Genomic DNA, 19,460 nt, shown 5'->3' on the forward strand with positions numbered 1-19,460 from the left:
GCGTGGAGGGCTAGGCCTCAGGAGAGCAAAGCTTGAAGCAGAGGGGGGTTCTCAGAGCCCTGAGCCTGGCCCGATGGGCAGAGCTGTCCTGTCCCCTCTCCCCCACAGGGTGCTGGTCATGGACAACGGGCAGGTGGTGGAGAGTGGCAGCCCAGCCCAGCTGCTGGGCCAGCAGGGACTGTTTTACAGGCTGGCCCAGGAGTCGGGCCTAGTCTGAGCTGGGTCTCTCCACTGTCCCCGGCTGGGTCAGCTACAGATCCTGCTGTGCCTGGAGAAGCCAGTGACCCAGGCTCTTCGTGGTCCCAGGTAGTGTCCTGGTCTCTGAGAGGAAAATAGCAAAGAAAGCGTCTGAGTATCACCAATGTAAGGCCCAGGACACGGCCAACCCCAGGCTGACCTGGGCAAGGCCCGTGCTGCCCCGTCCACCCTGGAGCCAGCGTCAACAGTGGCTCTCAGTCCTGGTGGCTTACAGGTCTCACGTGGCTGACAGTACTATGCCCCGGATGCATTAAATCGGAATTCATGGGGCTGGGGCAATGGCGCGTGTACTTTTTCCAAATTAACCTTGAGCTAATCATAGATTCATATGCAGTTTTATGAAACTGGTGGGGTGGGGCATGCCTGTAATCTCAGTTCCTTGGGAGGCTGAGACAGGAGGACTAGCTAGGGCAACTTAGTGAGACTCTAGGATTTACAAGGGGCTGAGGGTGCAGCTTGGAGGTAGAGTACTTGGCTTGCAGCACGTGGCCCTGGGTTCAATCCCCGGTACCACAAAACCAAGCCAAACCAGAGATCTCTGGTGCCCTCGACCCTGTTTCTCCCAGTGATGACATAGTGTAAAACTCTAGGGCAAGATCACAAGCAGGACACAGACATTAATAAAACCACCCATCTTCAACACAAGGACCCAAGTTCGCTCCCCGGTACCAAAAAACAAACCCCACCCATCTTGTTCAGCTTGGCTCGTGTGCTTATTTGCATGCACAAGGATTTAGTTCTAAGTGTTTGGCCATGGAGGTTTGTGCACACACAGCCCTCTGCCACCCCCACAACCTCAGATTGGGTCTCTGTCATGGCACTTTTTTTTTCTGGTACCAGGAATCGAACTCAGAACTTTGCATTTGCCAGGCAGGGCCCGGTGCCGCCAAGCTGCATCCTGGCCCATCTTTGTATAGAGGTTTAAGCTTCTCCTAGGTCTCCAGCATGCAGCCAGGACTGAGGAAGGCCGCCCGGTGCCTGCTGCTGCCCCTCTGCCCCTGTAGAGAAGCTCCCGGGAGCCTCTTATCTGGTGTGGACACAAGCCAGGTGCCTTCACCCCTCACAGAGAAGGGGCTCTCTGGGCAAAGCAGGTATGTGCATGGATTCAGTCCCCAACACAAGAGAGGCGGGTGGCAGGACACTCTGCCCAGGACTCTGCACATCTCAGGGATGTGGTTGCTAAATTCCAACTCCATTCTGTGGGTGCCCCTGCAGCCATCAGCACCCTAAATGATTCGCCCACACTGCTGCCCTGGAGACTGCTGAGAGTTGAGCACTTGCTGTAACCAGGGATGACCAATGCATGGCTCACTACTGCTCGGGCCTGTCCATGACAGGGGTCAGAAATCGAGCATGGGCTCATAAGACCAGCTTCAGGCACCAGGAAAGAAGAACTAAGAGTCCAGAAGAGCCAAGCCTAAGGGTGTGCGTGCGCGTACACACACACACACACAGGTGAAGGGCAGCAAGAGGAGTCAGTTGGGTCCCTCAACGCTCCCGATGCCAGCTCGGAACTTCTCACTGGCTGCGTGGCCCTGCTGCACAGTTAAGACACGCTGCACACAGCAGTATTTGGGGAGGCAGAGGAGACAAGCCAGGCTGTCTCAGGCCTGTCACCAGGGACACACAGGGGAGGACAGTTCCCGTGAGGAATTGCATAATTCTGTCCACCGCAGCATGTTTAGCAGTATCGCGGACTCTACTCCTCCGAGGCAGGAGCAGGCCATGCCCATCTGCAGTTGTGACGAAGATGGTTCCACACAGTGGCATGAAGCCCCTGGGGGTCGAATCACCAGTCTAACCGGCCCCACTATTGTACCTAACCTGCTGATAGACAGGCAGTGGCTGTGCTGGCTTTGGGCAGAAGCCTCCAGGACACAGGGCTGGCTCTGCTCTGTCCAGGCCGTGGCCCCTCTCTGGTGGCCCATCCCGGTGCAGGCTTTGGAGGTCCCCTCATCCCTGGGTAATCTAGACCCAATGGAGCTTCTCCACCCCCCTTTCAGAGATGTGGCCAGCAGCTCATTTGCTGGATTCATCCAACAAGAGGAGAGAGTACCCCTTAGCTCCTCCATCTTTGTGCTCCCCACAAAGCAGTAGACCGTTCCTACCAAACCCAGGCGGGTCCACTGGCACACAGGACATGGGTTGCCAGGGCCCCAGCTATAAGGGGCAGAGCAGGGATTCACTCCTGGATCTATACCGCAAAGCTCAACCCACTGATGGGCGCCTCCAGGCTTTAGAGAAAGGGAAGCTGTCAGATGCAGCACAGCTTCTCTGCCCACAGCCGAGCTCCTGGCATCCTCTGTAGAGGGACCATGGCCAGAGGCTGCCAGAGTCTGGCACACTCAGCTGAGTTCACTCCAGGGCCACCAGAGTCTCTGTCATGGACCAGCACTGGCCAGCAAGTGGGAGCCAGCACCTTCGTCAGTGCTAACAGGGCTGCTGTTGGGCTGGCACCACAGCGCCCTGGGCGCTCTCTAGGCCATCAAACCCCTGCGATGGGCTCTGCCAACAGGGCCTGGCTGGAGGGAGGAGCCCAAGTTAGCGCCAGCAAGGGTGCGCACAGCTGTCTCTGGTGACTGCCTCACAGCTTTGCAACCTCACCTGCGCCCTCTCTCGCCTGGGTGCCACTCAGTGGATCCTGGCAGGAGGTGGGCACCACCGTGTGGGCCCCACCAGGACCTTGGAGGAGGATGGCACTACGGCTGCACCCCTTTGACAGATGAGCGGACAGACAGCCTTTAGTGAGCAGGCAGCTCTACCCAGCAGACTGGTGGCAGAATGCCTGTCCTAACCACGGAGTTGCCCTGCCTCCTCTTGGGCTAGGATCTCAGCCCATGACAAGAGTCACTTCCGCTCTAGAATCCCACCCGGAGGACAGGGGGGAACATGCTTCCTGGCCTCCTTGAGCGAGGGACCTGGGCAGGTTTGTCCAGCGTACTTCCCCTGCACCGGCACCATGCACAGGTTCCACAGGCGCTATGTGGCGGGAGGGAGCAACGAGGGACAGCCACCCAACGCTGCACAGGTGTCCTTGGCAGGCGAGGTGCCGAGTGCCTTACCTGGTCTGCTTCTGTCCTCACCAAACCTGGCCAGGAGCTGTGATGATCCCAGGTGCATGACGGAACCCACAGCTCCTGAAGGGCGAGGCTGAGGCACCCAGGCTCCCGGCGCACAATCTCCCCATTAGGGTAGGCCCTGGAGGAGGGTCTGAGCCAAGATCCAACACGGAAGTCCCCTGCTCACCTGCAGCTGCCATCCCGAGACAAACAGGACAGGAGCGAGCTGGGCTGGCCTGCGTGAGTGGGAGCCAGGCAGGGCTGTGCCAGCAGGATGGAGGGAGGAGCTGACAGCTCCCAGGAAGGCAACGTCGGCAGGGCCTTGAGGGTGGGAGACCGCTGCGGAAGCCTCGCACGGACACAAGGGAGAGGGGACAGTGGCAGTGATGGGGAAGGGGCAGTAGTGGGATTCTGGGTTGTTTCGGAGAAAGAATTTGCCACAGAACCGGTTTGAGGGACAGGCGCTGGAAGCATCAGGCCCAGTCTTTACCGCCCTTGGCCAGGGGCCCTTCCAAGGAAAGAGCTTTGCCAACAGAAAGCCAGGGCAGGGCACACAGTAGGGGCACAAAGCTGACGCCGCCCTTGCTCCCTTCATCACTGAGGCACTTACCTGGGAAGGGCTACTGACCCTGTGTTGGCGTGGAATAGACCTATGCTCCTCTCCCAAGTGTCTGTAGCCTGACACTGCAGCGCGGCCCTGCCCACCCTAATACAGAGGGATATGCCAGGGTGATGGTGGCCGTGTGGCATCTCTGCCTTCGACCTGAGGTGGATCACACGTTCCAAAGCGTCACCACTCAACTTTGTGACAATCACAGCCTGTGAAGTCATTCTGACCAGCCCCACTGTACGAGAAGCAGCGACTGAGCACCCGGCCTAAGTGACTTGCCCAGGGTCACACAACCAACAAATGAGGGCAGGACTCAGGTCTGTCCAATCCCTGCACCTCACCGTGCTGCCTCCTTGCCCAGCCCCACCCCACCCATGATCTTAGCACCCCCACGGTTTTTTTTGGTACCGGAGATCGAACCCAGGTCCTCAGCTCGCGAGGCAGGCGGTAGAACAGCACCCCCATTCCTGACAAGGGCACATCACAGACCTCCCATCGGCCACATCCGGATTCTACCAGAGAAGGCTGAATCCTCTGCTGATGCTTGTAAGAAGCCGGAACAATTGTTTAGAAAGAAATCATTTTTTTTTTTTACTGCAAATGTTTGCTTCCAGTGTAAGTCATTACAAAAAGATCCCCAAGAAAAACGTGGGTTTTCTAACCTGAAATGATGGTATAACTTACAAAAAATAAATATATATTTCCACCTAAAAAGAAGAAAGATGGTTCTCTGGGTTCGAAGTCAGCAGTGTACAGTAATTCATAGCAAGTATGAATCCTGGGGCAGCAGTGAGCTCTCGCTGCTGACGGGGTCTCACTTTGGTCTGTAACTGAGACACCTAACGGCCCCTCTAGACGCGAAGGGCTTCGCCTCTGCTTTCTTCCAAGGATGCTGAATGCCAAATAAAGAGCCAGGTTTGCCAGTCCCTGCTCCTTGGCCCAGGACTTCCTCCCAAGAAATTAAACCCTTAAGACAGTCTTTCTCCCTGGATAGTACTTAAAAAACAAAATTACTGATATTCATGAATGGGGTCTTTTCTTCTCGTGGAAGAGCATCGGTATCCAAAATGTCAAGCTTTCCGCCATATGCTGCCCCCGGCAGCCAGCCAGATGCCAGGGGTGAGAAATTAAAACCAAAGAATGAAGAGGAGACTCCAGGGGACTCCCTTTGGTATCAACTGGTAATACTTGGGAGGTCCCTCAGGCTCTTTGCTCTGGATGCTTCGTAGCCAATGGCAGTCCTTCTGCTCTTCCCAGTACTGACAGAAGTAAACCCGCCCTAGCAATGGGTGTTAGGAGGCCAAAGGAAAGCAAGGGAAAGGTGGAACAGGTGGTGAGTGAGCAGGCTGGAAAGTCAGCAGCAACCACCCGGCCCTGGGGTTTCCGGTCCGGGTCAGCCACAGGTCCAGCCACGCCCTTCCGGTGAGCACAGAAGCATGGTGGGGCCACAAGGCTGCCTCTGGCCACTGAAGCACAGCCTGGCAGGCAGGGCTGGAGTGTTGCTCCCAGCATCGCAGTGTCTGGAAGACCAGATGGTGGCAAGAAGGCTGCCAGGACCCTTGGGAAACGGCCTGGGGGTCAGAATGATTTTCACCAGGCCTCTCAACCTCAGGGCTGAAGCCCCAAGGAAACGAGGCATTCGGCTGGAACCAGGTAAGGTTCTAGAGGTGACAGGGAGCCTCTTGAAGCCTTGAACCACAGGCTTTGGCTGGAGAGATGAGGCAGCTGGCTGGGTTTGGTCACTAGCATGTTCTACACAGCCAATTTCTCCGAAGTCTGGCTGCTGACGCCCCGCCGTGTAACCACCCGGGACACAGCTTGCATTTTTGAAGTGTGAGCACATGTATGGGTCTCCTGGGGGCTGGGGTGTCTGGGCTCTGTCTCCTGTTTCTTCAAGGTCCATGCTGGGCAGGGGCTAGATGATGGCAGCTACTTTGTGTGCATTTTGGTTTGATGGGTTTGGTTTTCTTTCTTCTTTTTTTGGTTTTGAGAGGACTGCGTACCCAAGGACGCTGGCTCATCCCTGGACCCTGGACACTGGTGTGCCGGCCCTGCAGTTCTGACCAGGTGCAGCAGCTCCGCCACTCACACCAGGCCGGCATCTCTGGCCATGCTGTAGAAGAGGCCCCTCTGCTGGAGGAGGTCGGAGGGGGTGCCACACTCCCGGATTTCCCCTTTGTCCAGCACAATCACCCTGCAGGGGAAGGATGCAGACATGAGGGCCAGGAGCTTGTGTCCCTGAGAGCCCCTCTGGGCAAGTCACTGTTTTGGGGCTGATCCCGAACTTCCACCGAGGCTGCTGCGGTGGCCTTCCAGCTACTGGCTGCCCAGCTTTAATCCCTATTTCTGATCCATTTCAAACTCCTGCCCCCTAAATTTCTATCCCAAACAGTGTTGGGGACAGTTCATAACGATAATGATGTCAATTGTTCAGATTCATTGGTCCGTTACACTCAGAATACAATAAGAAGGTCTTAGCATTGTCTACAACAGGGCTCAACAGCCTTTCTTCTGGAAAGTTCCAGATGGTAAACATCTTCAGCATGCTTTCAGTTACACTGCTCAACTCGGCTGTATTCAAAATGTGAAAGCAGCCAGAGGTGACAGGAAGATGAGGCTGTGTGCCAAAACAACTGTATTCATACAAATGGACAATCGGCTGAGTTTGGCCTGTGGGCCATAATTTGCTGACCCTTGGTATACAAGGTTCTGTCAAGATCCAACAATGTCCATTTCTGATCTCATGTCAAACTAATTTCCACTGGGTCTCAAATGTGCCACCATGGCACCTGTTACATAGCAGGTGCTCAAAAATTTCTTAAAACTGTCACATCAGCTGGGTGTGACGGTGCAGACCTGTAATCCTAGTACTCTGGGAGGCTGAGTAGGATCACAAATTCAAGCTCAGCCTTGGCTACTCAGTGACTTAGCAAGACCCTGTCTCAAGATAAAAAGCAAAACGAGGGGGATGGGCCTAGGGATGTAGCTGTGTGAAGGGCCTGGATTCAATCCCTAGAAGTGAAAAAAAGAAAACAGGTCACTCCCCTGCTTAAGACCCTCTATGACTTCACAGTGCTCTTGGAATAAGTTCCTAACCTCCTCATGTGACTACCTGGTGCTCTCAGGTCTAGCCCCTGGTTACCGTTCTGGCTTCCTCTCCTATCAGGATCCACTCAAGTCTAACCTCTAGGCACAATGGCCTTCAAATTCAGTAAACACATTCCCATTTTAGGGCCTTTATACTATGCTGTGCCCTCTGCCTAGGATATTCTTTCTTTAGATCAAAGTTTGCCAAACTATGGCCTGGTGGCCAAATCTGGCCCTCTTCCTGTTTTTATGAGTAAAGTTTTATTAGAACATAACTGTGCTCACTCATTTCTGTATTGCCTATACCTGCATTCATGCTACTATGTTGGAACTGAACAGCTGTAACCATGACCTCCTGACCTGCAAAGCTGAAAATATTCTGGTCCTTTACAGAAAAAGACTACTGAACCCTGTTCTGGATTTTTCTGTGGCCAACATTCTCATTATTCAGGCCTCAGCTCAAATGTCACCTCCTCAGGGGGGCCTTTCCTGATCACCCATGCTAAATTCAAAACCTTCAGCACCCTGCACCAGGGCCACGTGACGACTTCTGTGGACAATGATGCCTGCATGGCTGCTTGCTCCATACCAATGTTTTTTTTTTGTACCGGGGATCGAACTCGGGACCTTGCATTTGCCAGGCAGGCGGTGGAACCACTGAGCTAAATCCCCGGCACCAATGTCTAACAATTTGATTTTACAACTGTGTAGGTATAAAGACAACTATAATCTGGGATGGATTATATTTTTTTCTTTTTTCTTTTTTTGGCAGTACAAGTACTAGTACTATAGTGGGTTTATACTGAGCTACATCCCCATCCTTTAGTTTTTTATTTTGAGATAAGGTCTCACTAAGTTGCCCAGAGTGGGTTCAAACTTGCAATCCTCTGCTTCAGCCTCCCAGAGTACTGGTATGACACCACCAAGCACAGACTGCTACTGCCTTCCCCTTTGCCCATTATCTTCCCAACATATACTGCCCTCTGAAATCATGTTATTTGTTGCTCTGCTCATTGTCTCCTCAAACTACACTACCCAGTCCCTGGATGGGTGCCCTGGCCAACAGCATCATGTAGAGCTCCCAGGGCCCAGAGCTAAGCCCCACTTCTAGGCACATAGAAGGCACCATGCATAGAGAAGATGAGAATAAATGAGTGCATGATGCCACAAGCACCTGGCACTACCCAAGATATAGAAGCCCCACCAACGGGCTGTTCCTTGGCATAAGGACTGGATGGATGGATGGATGGGGCAGTGACCAGAGCCAGGCCTCTTAGCTAGGGCTTCACCTTGTGTAGTCCATGATGGTGTTGAGCCGGTGGGCAATGGTGAGGACCGTGCAGTCCTCGAACTGTGTCCTGATGGTGGACTGGATGAGGTCATCTGTTTCCAGGTCGACGGCTGCCGTGGCCTCATCCAGCACGAGGATCTTTGTCTTCCTCAGCAAAGCCCGGGCCAGGCACACAAGCTGGCGCTGCCCAATGCTAGAAAAGCCGAAGAAGACCAGAGACCATGTTAACCAAGCCTGACCCTGAAGCCAGCTGATCTGGGAGAAGGAGAGGAGACACTTGGTCCTGTTTAGACCAGAAGAGCCCACCCACTCCCCATTTCCATGCCTGTGGCAGACATCACTAATCAATTGTCTATTTCCTGTGGCAGGAGAAGCAGGATAAATTTCTACACAGGGTTCAGAGGAGCTATTCAAAATACTGGTCCCGTTCACCATGAGTGGTGTAGTGAGTAGCAAATGGCCCTTATCCATGCACCCCTATCCAACCACACGGCCCTCACAGCTGACTCGACTTGGCCATGTGCCTGGCCTTGATGAAGAGGATGTGACAAACACAGGGAGAGCAGAAGCCGGACCTGGGGATGAACACTGGGCCTTCCCCGTCACCATGACAACAGGCCCACCTGGTCTGCTGGGGGACGACAGGCACATGGAGTGCTCCCTACTGCTCTTAAGAAGGCCAGAAAGATCAGCCAACAGCCAGGTGACCCTCGCCACATGAGTGAGCGCAGTCAGGCGAACAGAGCCCCCGGCAGACCACCCTAGCATGTGAGCACAGGGAGGACGGTTGTCATGGCGATGGGTAGCTGAACCAAGCTCTGACTAAAGGCACTGGGACAAGACTGGGGAGATTCCTCACTGAAACAGGCGTTAGCTGCGGAATCCTAGGGAGATCCCGGAGACCCTGAGAAGAAAGCCAAGGCAGCAGGGACGGTGGGTAGGGAGGCTCAGAGCAGAGCTACCTGCCAACTGGTACAGCGCCCTTTCATAGTTTAACAAATGACAGGCACCCTCAGTGCGTTTGGGCCAATGTATGATGGGAAATGCACTGTTCTTCCTGGTTATACTTCAAGGAAAATAGAGCCTGGAGTGAAAACGATTTTACAGCCATGGAGGCTGAGGCGCCAAGGGGCGAAGGGACAAGTGGCTTGTCTGTGGCGGAACCAGGCCTCAAACCCACACAAGAGGGCAGAATCTCCACACACGCGGGCCTGGGCGGTGCCCAGGGGACCTGCTTCCCGCCCGACTGGCCCGGCTCCAACCACCTCAGGTTCTCTCCGCCTTCCGCGCACTCATGGTTCAGCTTGTCCGGCAGGCCCGACACGAAGCCCTTCAGGTGAGCCAGCTCCAGGGCTGTCCAGACTTCGTCGTCAGAGTACTGGGCGAAGGGGTCCAGGTTCATGCGGAGGGAACCCGAGAACAAAACAGGGTCCTGCGCAGAGGGGAGAGGAGCCGGCATGTGAAGCTCGTGCCATGTTCAGCGGGGACAGAACCCAGAGGCAGATGCAAAACGTTCTCCACAGAACTGCGGAGCAACAGACTTCAGAGTCCCTCAGAATCCCTAATTCTAGAGATGTTCATCATTTAAAAAAGAAAAGGAAACCTCAGGTTAAGTGGTAGGACACAAATCTCCCTTGGGCACAGCTTCTCGGAGCTTTCGACAGGCAAATGTGCTGGGGTCCACACAGAATGTAGCACCGGCAAATGCTAAGGTGCTGTGGCTTCCTCCCGTCTCCCACCTCTGGAACGGAACCCTGGGAGAAATTCTGGGAGAGTAATCCCAACAGGCAACGTATTAGGGAGCCGCCACCTACACCGATCAGTCTGCAGGGAATTCTCACTCGGTTAGTCTTGGAAGCAATAAAGATTCTCATTCTGACTCTGACAGCCAGGAGAGGAGACAGGGTTGCACTAAGACCCCTCTCAGATATCAAAATCCACAGGTGCTCAGGCCCCGTGGGTAATGGTGCGGTATATGTATATAACTTACATCCTCCTGTACACTGTCGGCTACCTCTAGATTATTTAGAGTACTAGGACAGTCTGAATGCTGTGTGAGCAGTTGTTATATTGTATCACTTAGGGAATGATGTCAAGAAAAAAATCTGTACATGTTCCATATAGATCTAAATTTTTTTTTTTTTGGTACCGGGGATCAAAGTCGGGTCCTTGCACTCGCGCAGCAGGTGGCGAAACCACTGAGCTAAATCCCTGGCCCTAGATATAAATTTTTGAAAAAAAAGAGAAAACATCTGTGATTTAGGGTTGGTCGAGTCCACACACAGCAGGCTGCTGTCACTGTCTGTGAGGGCCCACCGGCCCCACCTGGGGTATTATGGTGATCTTGAAGCGCAGGTTGTGCAGGCCGATTTTAGCGATGTTGATGCCATCGACGACGATCTCGCCTCCAGAGGACTCATTCATCCGAAACAGGCCCAGGGTGAGAGAGGACTTGCCGGCTCCTGTTCGCCCCACGATGCCCACCTGTTGGACAAGAAGGGCCTGGATGAGGTGGGAATGCTCAAATCTGGGGCTGCCCTGGCCTCGCAGTGTCCTCACTGTGGGCGGCTGGGCGGGAGAGGTCCAGTCATCTGCTTGACCCAACTCCCACCAGCACACTCTGTCCTCAGATCCCCAGGACACTCCTGTAGGGGCTGCTTTGGCCAAATGTCAAGAGACACTCCCTTGTGGGGTGTGGGAGTCACATGCCTGTGATCCCAGCACTCTGGGAGGCTGAGGCAGGAGGACTGCAAGTTTAAACCTAGCCTTGGCAACTTAGCAAGATAGTCTCAAAATAAAAAATAAATAAGGCCTGGGGATATAGCCAAACTCAAGGAACTTAAGTCAGCAGAGACCTCCAAAAAGACAGGTATCAGGCAGAAGGAATTTTTTTTTTTTTTTTGGTACCAGGGATCACACTTGGGACACCCTGCACTTGCAAGGCAGGTGGTGGCACCACTGAGCCAAATCCCCGGCCTCAGAAGGAATATTTAATAAGGCCTATTACATTCAACTCAGGAGAGGATTAAGCAACGGTTGGGTATTTCCTTTTCTTCCCCACCCTGTGTTTCACTCCTCTAATGGGGATCTTCCCAACCTGAGCTACTGAAATTTCTGAGACGCAAGCAGATGCCACCGACCCCTTTTAATATGGCCTGGTCTCCACTGGAGAGATCTGGGCTTCCCATTAACAGCCAGCGGCTGGCATCCCTGATGCCCCACACAGCCTCTCTGCCTCCGGCCTGGTGAGAGGCAGGCTCCCACAACCCTGTAACAGATGTCACAGCGCAGCAGGCAGGAGCAGTTCCTATGCTGTGATGTAAGTCAGAAAGACGCCGTGGGAATACGGGCTGCCCTAGTTTCCCCCTTCCCTTGTTAGAAGTCATCTAATGGGAATGAGATGTTCTGAGCCTCATGCAGGGAGAGTTTAACAAATCCGTATGATCAGAAATACCAACTGCCAGGAAGACCTCTGACCTGATTTCCGGGGAAATTCTAAGGATCCCAAGGATGTCTTCCAGGAATAGCTTCCAACCAAAGGAAGGTCCTAAAATCCCCACAATTTGTATGTGCCTCGAGCTGCCCCTAAGCAGTGACAAGGACATCACCTTGCAGGCCTTCAAAGGGCCCAGCTGACACCATGCAGGGGGAACAGGGAGGCTATAGAGCTTTTGCAAATGGGAGGAGGACCAAGAGACTAAGGCGGAGGGAGGGAAGGGGACGCAGAAGGATCTTGGGGGTGCCACGTACACGCACCGGCTAACCACAATGAATGCGATCATCGTGTGCCACAAACGTGAGCTAGAAAGAAAAGAAGAAAGAAAAGGGGGGAGGGAATCTACAGCCGGAGAGATGGAGGGAGGAGAAGGGGAGGGAAGGGGAACAGAGAGTCAAAATACGTTAGGTGCAAGTGCCCAGTCCCTAAAACCAATGCCAACATGCACTGAGTGCATGCACTAGTAAAAAATAAAATCATTCACTCCAAAAAAAAGTGCCAGGAAGGTGCATTGGTCCAATGTTGTTAAATGTCCTGACATGTCAAGCAAAGTGGCTGTGTTTCTGTGTAAAATGTGAACAGACTTTTCAGTATTCATGACTCGCTTGCATCCCCCCTCTCTCCCCAAACAAATCTGCAGCCTCATTTGGCCTCTGGGCTCCTGGCATGAAACCTCTGGACACGGATCAGCCCTCACTTCCACTGGCCCCACACAGTGCGGGGCTGCCCTGGCTGGGGAGGTGACTGTTGGCTTTAGCTGCCTGACTCCAGCCCGAATGCCCAACTGTGAACAGGTGTGTGTGTGGGAGGGGGGCACAACACAAACCCACCTTTTCTCCCCCTTCGATGGTGAAGTTGATGTGCTTGAGAACCAAGTCCAGGTCCTCTCTGTACCGCAGGCTGTAATCCCGGAACTCCACTTGGCCCACCTGGGGCCAGGTGCTGGGTGGAGCTGTCTCCTGGATTTGCCAGGGAGCCTTAGGTCACAGGGAGGGACAGGAAGGGGGAGAAAAGAGGAATCCTGAGTCCGTCCTGCACGCCACAGGCTCTATCAGAACAGACCTCCGACTTCCCTCCCGCCCTGTCTCCCTCCCTGTCCTGCTAGACACACCCCATGGCCTGCCTCCACCTTTGCACCTCCTGTTTGCTTGTCCGGGAACGCTCTTCCCCAGGCTACCCACTGGGCCCCACGTTCACCTCCTGCAGACTCAGGGCCACCCCCGGCCCTGTGTCCTCGTGCCCTCCCCTGCTCGGTGGTCCTTCAGAGCGCTGACCACCTCCCACACACCCCTGACCACCATGCTCTGACACTGTTTTCTGCTGTCTCTATGCCAGAGCACACAGTAGGGGGCTGATGAAATGCTCACGGACAGAAGCGATGCGTGAGTGGCCTTCTCCCAACAGGCGTGAGAGTAAAGGTGCACAGCTGACTCCCTGGCCTGGAGAGCAACAGTGACGCCATGGCTGGCTGACACTAGACCACCAAGTGCCAAGCTCCGCACCCCACCCATGACTGTCACCTGACCTCATTCCTCCTCCCAGGGACCTCCAAAGGGTCCTGTGACATCCCCAGTCCACACATGAAGAAGCTGAGCTGAAGGCAGGCTAAGCGCCTCACGCAGGTCATGCAGCCCCTACTTCTGAAAAATGCAGTTCAGCATTTGCTGAACCCACAAGAGGTATGCTCTGGGCCAGGCTTGGGGGCTGTGGCCCAGGGAATGCATATCCCTCCTGAGACCAGCACGTGCAGGAGCATCCTGCTGCAGGTCAGCAAAGAGCAGGACAGGGCGGATGACCCGTCTGGCACAGAATCACTAAAACACACCAGCGTGTTTAGGGAGCACTTACAGTGCTCTGGGCGCTCCGCTCAGTCTTGGTGACTGAGGATCTCACTGGAGGCTCGAAGCAAACCTACCAGGCAGGGACTACTGTATTTTTTCAGATGCAGACATGCCTGGGCCCCGAGCAGGGCCAAAGACAAGGGGGAGCACCTGCACAGAAAAACCCACACATGTGACTGGGGTTAAAAGAAACAGAAGCATGCAAGGGTGTGCATACGCCAGGGAAAGGTCTAGGACCTGCCTGTGAATAAGGGCTCTGTCCAGGGAAGGAGCCAGCGCAGGGCACAGGAAAGGACAGCTGTCATCTGTTCTCCCCTGGAAACTTCCTGCATAAGTCTTTTTAACAATAAGCCTACCTCCACTCTATAATTTAGGGACATGCACGAAGGCGACATGTTATAGAACAGAGAGGACTGGAAAGAAGCGCATGGAGGATCACCGCAAGTTCCAGGCCAACCTGGGCTACACAGTGAGTTTGAGGCCAGCCTGGACTACATGGCCTCCAAAAAAAAAAAAAAGTAAAAATATGTAAAGTGTTTTCTTAAAAACAGCTGCAGGGCATGTGGATTATATCTCGATAAAGCTACTATAAGAAAGTAAATTCACCGTGGGGTGGGTAACAGCACTGGACCCACTTTCACAGTAGACCTGGGTCATGGTGTGGGTGAATTAAAGGTCAGATGCAGGCCACTGCGCTGGCTCTCAGGACAGACCTGCACTGGGACTTTGGTCCTGGTCCCAGAGGGGCATGTTCTCAGTGGGCAGCAGGGCACCATGCAGGCCCACATCTGGGTCCACCGTCTGCCAGACATGTGACCGGGGTGAGTGGCTCACACCTCTCTGAGTCTCAGCCTCCTTGCCTGTAAAGCAGACCTAATAAGAGCATCTACTACAATGCAGCACAGTGGTGACGGTGAGTCACCCTGTGCAGAGACATTCAGGACAGGGCCTGACCTCACCAGAGCACAGCGTGTGTCCCTGGTGGCCTTGCCAGTCACTCTTGTTACTATCATGACTGTCACTAACACTGCTGCTGGTGGGGCTGCTCAGGCCTCGAGGGTGCCATCAGGCTGGGGACCTTGGTCTTAGTCCCCTGCCGCCCTGAGCCCCTTGTGACCCTGATTGGCACCGGTCCTTCCTGGTCTAGAAAATAGAGACCAGCTTTCCTGAGGCTCAGGCAATGCCTTACCACACCAAGATTTCTGCCGTAACCATCTACCGATTCCTTTGTCACTGACTTTCTGTCACTTATTTTCGACACTGCGAATCAACGCATTTCTACTTAATTGTTTAACTTACTTAAAAGGAAAACTTCTATACAATCACAAATGGAAAACTAGTTATCTTCTGTAACAGAAGCTCCTTGTAAAACTACAAAACAAATAGCAGGTCATCTTGGCTGGATAAATGCTGCCCCTTGAAGGCTGCTCTTTACATCTGCTGGCGGGAGATTATCTTCAGATAGTGCAGCAAACTAAGACTTTCTCGGCGAGGCCAACAAAAGCTAGAAATGATGAGAATCAGGAGGGGTAAGATGTCCTCACTACACAGTGAAGGCTGTCTGATGCCCTGAAAACATCCTGTGACCTTGTATACTGGCCTCCTATATCTGGGAAAAACCTGGATAATTAGAAACTATCTTCTTACTCTAAAACCAGGTGGTTCCAGGCAGGCATCGAAAGAGGCAATAGGAGCACCAGACGGACTTCTACCCGGTGGGGCATCCAACACACTGTCCCGCTCAGAACAGGAGGCACAAGCCACGGCTGCTCGGGTGTCTTCTGGGGTAAAGCCACAGTGATGGGCAGGCCCAAGGGGTCAGGCTGGGGCCCCGGCTTTACCTCTTTCTCGGTTTCTGAATACTCCTTGAGTCTCTCCACGGCTACAATGTTGGTCTCCATCTCGGATGACATCCGAACCAGCCAGTTCAAGTATGAGGTGATCTGCAAGTGGAAGAGTCAGCGTGGAGCTTACAGAGCGAACGCGACTTACTTTATTTTCATCATGAAACACTTCAAGTAAGAAAAGTACAGATGTTAGCAACCCCACAGACAGCGGTCACCCACACTGCCCGCACTTCATCCCTAAGCACTGTGTTTTTCAAAATGATCATGGGCCACACAAGTCTTTGGAAAGGAAACCAGAAAACACTTGGAATTAATCGATAATATGAAAACACAATGTATCAAAACTCATGAGACCAGAGGGAGGTAAATCCGAATTTGGGGTTTGCTGTGGTTTTTTGAGTCAGGGCCTTGCTAAGTTGTCCAAGCTGGGCTTGAACTTCTGATTCTCCTGCCTTAGCCTCCCTGAGTGCTGGCTTGAAATTCGCAGTTTTAAAAGCGTTTCCCTTGTAGCTGGCAGCATCCCCTCACGCCATCGAGGAGTTTTCTCGACTGGTGGAGAATCCCGGCCGTGTCAAATCCCTCTTCTGCTTCAGGTGGCCCAGGTTCTGCACTCAGATCTCCCCGGTCCTCCTGCTCCCTTCCCTCTCTTCCCATTCCTGAGAGAATGCAGTCAAGGCCCAGGAACCTGGCAACTGTTTCTCCCCACTGTGAGATGTGAACCGTCCAGCTAAGAGCGGCCGCTCCTACCTGCAAGGAGTAAGACACCGAGAGGCCCACCAGGCCGGCGCTGAGGCTGTTCCGGGAGATGACTGCGAACAGGGCGGCGAACAGGACGATGCAGTTCCCCACGCATTCCAGTCGCACCGCGAGCCACCTGCACAGAGGGAGACACAGGCGGACGGGCACACAGACACACGCACACAGTCAGCCTTTCAGAGACCTGGCTCCAGGCCATGGGGGCAGACGGTCAATGTGCTAGCTGGAATGACTCCCGAGAGTTCTGGAGAAAGGCCTTCTCAGCGCTGCCCGGAACAAAACATGTGGCCTGGCCACGGGGCCAGGGCCCGTGAGACTTGAAGTTCCTACCTCCCACCGGCCCGGTCAGCCCCAGGAGAAGCACAGGGTTCTCCAGAAGCTTTTCCCCTGGAATCTGAAACTTGCCTTCTTAGGAACCAACCTTTTCTCAAGAAGTCTTTTAAATGTTACGCACATACGCATCTCATAAAAAGATACCCTAGAACTTAAACACAAAGAAGCCCTCAACGGTAAGAGGCGCCACTGATTTAAAATGAGTCTCCTGGGCTGGGGCTGTAGCTCGTGCTAGAATGCTTGCCGAGCATGTGTGAGACCCTGGGTTCAATCCCCAGCACCGCAAACGAATGAACAAGTCTCTGAGAAAGAGACAGATCTAGAAGGGAGATGCACGCTACTATGTTCAATGTGCCTGACATGTTCTCAGAAACACAAAAATGTATTATTTACTTTTTTAAACATAAAGATATTTTGTGTGTTTAAAGTTAACTTTCATAAGCTATCATGTAGCCCGAGAGAAACTATTTTCACATTTTAAAATGTAAAGGAGTTTGCATTTCTTTCAGGAAATAGGGCGGCTGGATCAACTTTTTTCCCTTACCATCTATGTGACTGATCCTCTTATGTGTGAAATTCTCCTACAGACAAAGCCAGACTTTGGCAAACTTCCTAACAGCCCTGCCAGGAAGTCAAGGGCTCCAGCAACTCTGGGTCTCCACCCAGCCTGTAGCGATGGGATCAGACTGTGCCCAGTGGGTGAGGTTGGCGATGATCTACACTGCCTTTCAACAAAGTGTGCCAGCGTGCAAAAGGGTGAGGAGGGGAGGCTATTTGGGGATACAGCAAACACTACTCTAAATTCAGCAAATAATTTGCAAACCTCTGCCCGTCATGGAGGACCGGACGTCACCAAGACAGCAGTAGACAGTGCTCGAGGGACTCTACGACTCCAGCAGAAACCTGTCCTGCGCTCACAGCGCTCCTGTCTGTCTCGGACGGTCGCCGTGCCTCCCCTCCGCAGGGGCCCCAGCCTGTCTGCTTGGCTGCTTTGCGCCCTGCCCATGACCCAGGGGCCCAGGCGGAATCTCCCGATGGCCCTCCCATCCCAGTGCCCACCTGTTGGCCACAATGCTGGGGTAGTAGGCCTTCTGGTTCTCATCCACCTTCAGGTCACTCTGGTGGATAAAGCGCTCCTGCTCCTCAAAGGCGCGGATGACGCTGACCCCCAGCAAGGTCTCGTTGAAGTGGGAGTAAACTGGGGAGCGGCTGACTGACTCAAGGCGCTTTAGCTGCCGAGAGGAAGCCACGTAGAACCTCTGGGGGGGTGGGGGAGAAGCGACAATTTGGCAATGGTTGGCTCATCTGGTCCTGCTGGGGCTGTGCTGGAGAAGTCTGGATATGACTGATACTTCCAGGAGGCAAAATGCTGGGCACTTAACAAGTGTCCTGCTCACCTGGTGGACTTCAGGCACAGCGTGGACAACAGTGACAATAACCAATATTTACACAGAGCCCAGTGTCCACGCCCAGTGTATGATCCTCACAGCAAACCCACGAGGTGCTCCCTCGCCCTCCTGCCTCAGGCGGAGGAAATCAGGCACACAGAGCCCAGCAGAGGTGGGGCCTGGCTGGAGGTGGGCGCTGGGGTGGACCTGGAAGGTGTATTCCCGTCCCCGCTCCCTGACGCCCTGCTTTCTGGCTGCCACGGGGCGAGCACCTCTTCCTCTGCCGTGCTATTTCCGCCTTGGAGCCAGCTGGCATGGACTGAAACCGTGAGCCAAGATAAACCTCTAAGCTGTGGGTGTTGGATATTCTGTTCTAGTGATGGGAAAGTGGCTATGATACAACACTTTCAGTAAATGCAGCTACAAGATTTGCCAAGAAAAAGTGGCACCAATTTAAAGAGGCTATGGGGAGGCCCTGGGAACTGGATCTGGCCTCTCTGACTCGGTCCTTCTTCCTGCTCAACAATTCCCAGGCTGCAGTATAAGGGGGTCCAGGGGTGGGCTGGACCAAGGCCTGCTGGACCTCACCCAAACAGAGAGGAATGGGGTACCATGCACCCCTGCTTTGCCGTGGGAACGCTCCCATCTCAGCCAAGAACCTCACCTAGCAAGTGTGCTACAGTTAATGCTTTGGTGCAGCCGAGGGCAGGACAAGCTTGGGTTCACGTGCTGAACCCCGGCACTTGGGTAAGATGCTTCTCCTCCTCGGGCCTCAACACACTCGCCTGTCAACTGGGAACACGATCTGAGAAACCAGTGTGTTCAAAGAAAAGATGGTAACAGGTTCTACAGAGGGGCTGGGGCAGAGAATACTAACTGCTTGCACAGTATCCTCTTCTTTCCCAGCCAAAATTTATTATCGGAAACTACAATGTGCCCAGCTAAAAAACTGCACTTGCTACCCTCCTTGCAAAGAGCAGGGGTCACATGACCAAGTTTGGACCATTAGCTGTAATTAAATGGGTAGAACTGATTCAGCAACCATACACTTTCTTGGCCTGTTCCTTCTCTTCGTCTCACTGTCTGAAAATACAGATATGATGGCTGAAACCCCAGCAACCCTCTTGGACCATGAGACCAATTTAAGAATAGAATGCTTATGCAAGAAGGGAGAGAAGAAGAGACAATCTAGCACACTAACAAAGTCATTGAGCTGCCATCTCAGCCCTGGCCTACCCCGAGATATCTATTACAAGAGAGAAAAACAGACGTCTATCCTGCTTAAGTTGCTATCTTTTGTGTCTCCATTATCTGGTTATATCTAGCAGATGTATCTTTATACCTATACAGTTTTGTTTTCTAACTCAAAGCTAAAAAAGTACAATTTACTAGAAGGAACACATATGCGTTTTGGTTATCGCAGCTAAAAATCAATTTAGGTATTCAAAACAGACAGAAGCAAACCTAAGCTCCCTCCAGGAAGTCCTCGACCGC

The 19,460-nt window shown here is 53.3% G+C and overlaps 2 protein-coding genes across 10 annotated transcripts in view; one reads left to right on the top strand and one right to left on the bottom strand.

Annotated features, from left to right (window-relative positions):
* Abcc6 (ATP binding cassette subfamily C member 6) overlaps positions 1 to 7,289 on the top strand; it is a 52,840-nt gene extending 45,551 nt beyond the window's left edge. For 5 of the 6 annotated variants that reach the window (XM_087209186.1, XM_087209183.1, XM_087209184.1 and 2 more), the window contains one exon: positions 109 to 7,289. In XM_087209186.1, coding sequence (XP_087065312.1) covers positions 109 to 217 — 109 coding nt within the window. In that variant the 3' untranslated portion in view covers positions 218 to 7,289. The remainder of the gene's footprint in view (positions 1 to 108) is intronic. The other variant, XR_015450501.1, reaches the window with a different exon arrangement.
* The window catches only part of Abcc1 (ATP binding cassette subfamily C member 1 (ABCC1 blood group)), a 139,356-nt gene continuing 124,401 nt past the window's right edge, over positions 4,506 to 19,460 (bottom strand). For all 4 annotated transcript variants that reach the window (XM_087209181.1, XM_004855790.3, XM_021237215.2 and 1 more), the window contains 8 exons: positions 17,638 to 17,837; positions 16,237 to 16,363; positions 15,484 to 15,585; positions 12,632 to 12,778; positions 10,631 to 10,789; positions 9,571 to 9,737; positions 8,304 to 8,498; positions 4,506 to 6,121 (listed from right to left, as the gene is read on the bottom strand). In XM_087209181.1, coding sequence (XP_087065307.1) covers positions 6,013 to 6,121; positions 8,304 to 8,498; positions 9,571 to 9,737; positions 10,631 to 10,789; positions 12,632 to 12,778; positions 15,484 to 15,585; positions 16,237 to 16,363; positions 17,638 to 17,837 — 1,206 coding nt within the window. In that variant the 3' untranslated portion in view covers positions 4,506 to 6,012. The remainder of the gene's footprint in view (positions 6,122 to 8,303; positions 8,499 to 9,570; positions 9,738 to 10,630; positions 10,790 to 12,631; positions 12,779 to 15,483; positions 15,586 to 16,236; positions 16,364 to 17,637; positions 17,838 to 19,460) is intronic.

Source organism: Heterocephalus glaber, unplaced genomic scaffold (genome assembly GCF_053883595.1).
Source record: "Heterocephalus glaber isolate CG9 unplaced genomic scaffold, H.glaber_assembly_v1.0 deba00000943, whole genome shotgun sequence".
Lineage (NCBI taxonomy): Eukaryota > Metazoa > Chordata > Mammalia > Rodentia > Bathyergidae > Heterocephalus > Heterocephalus glaber.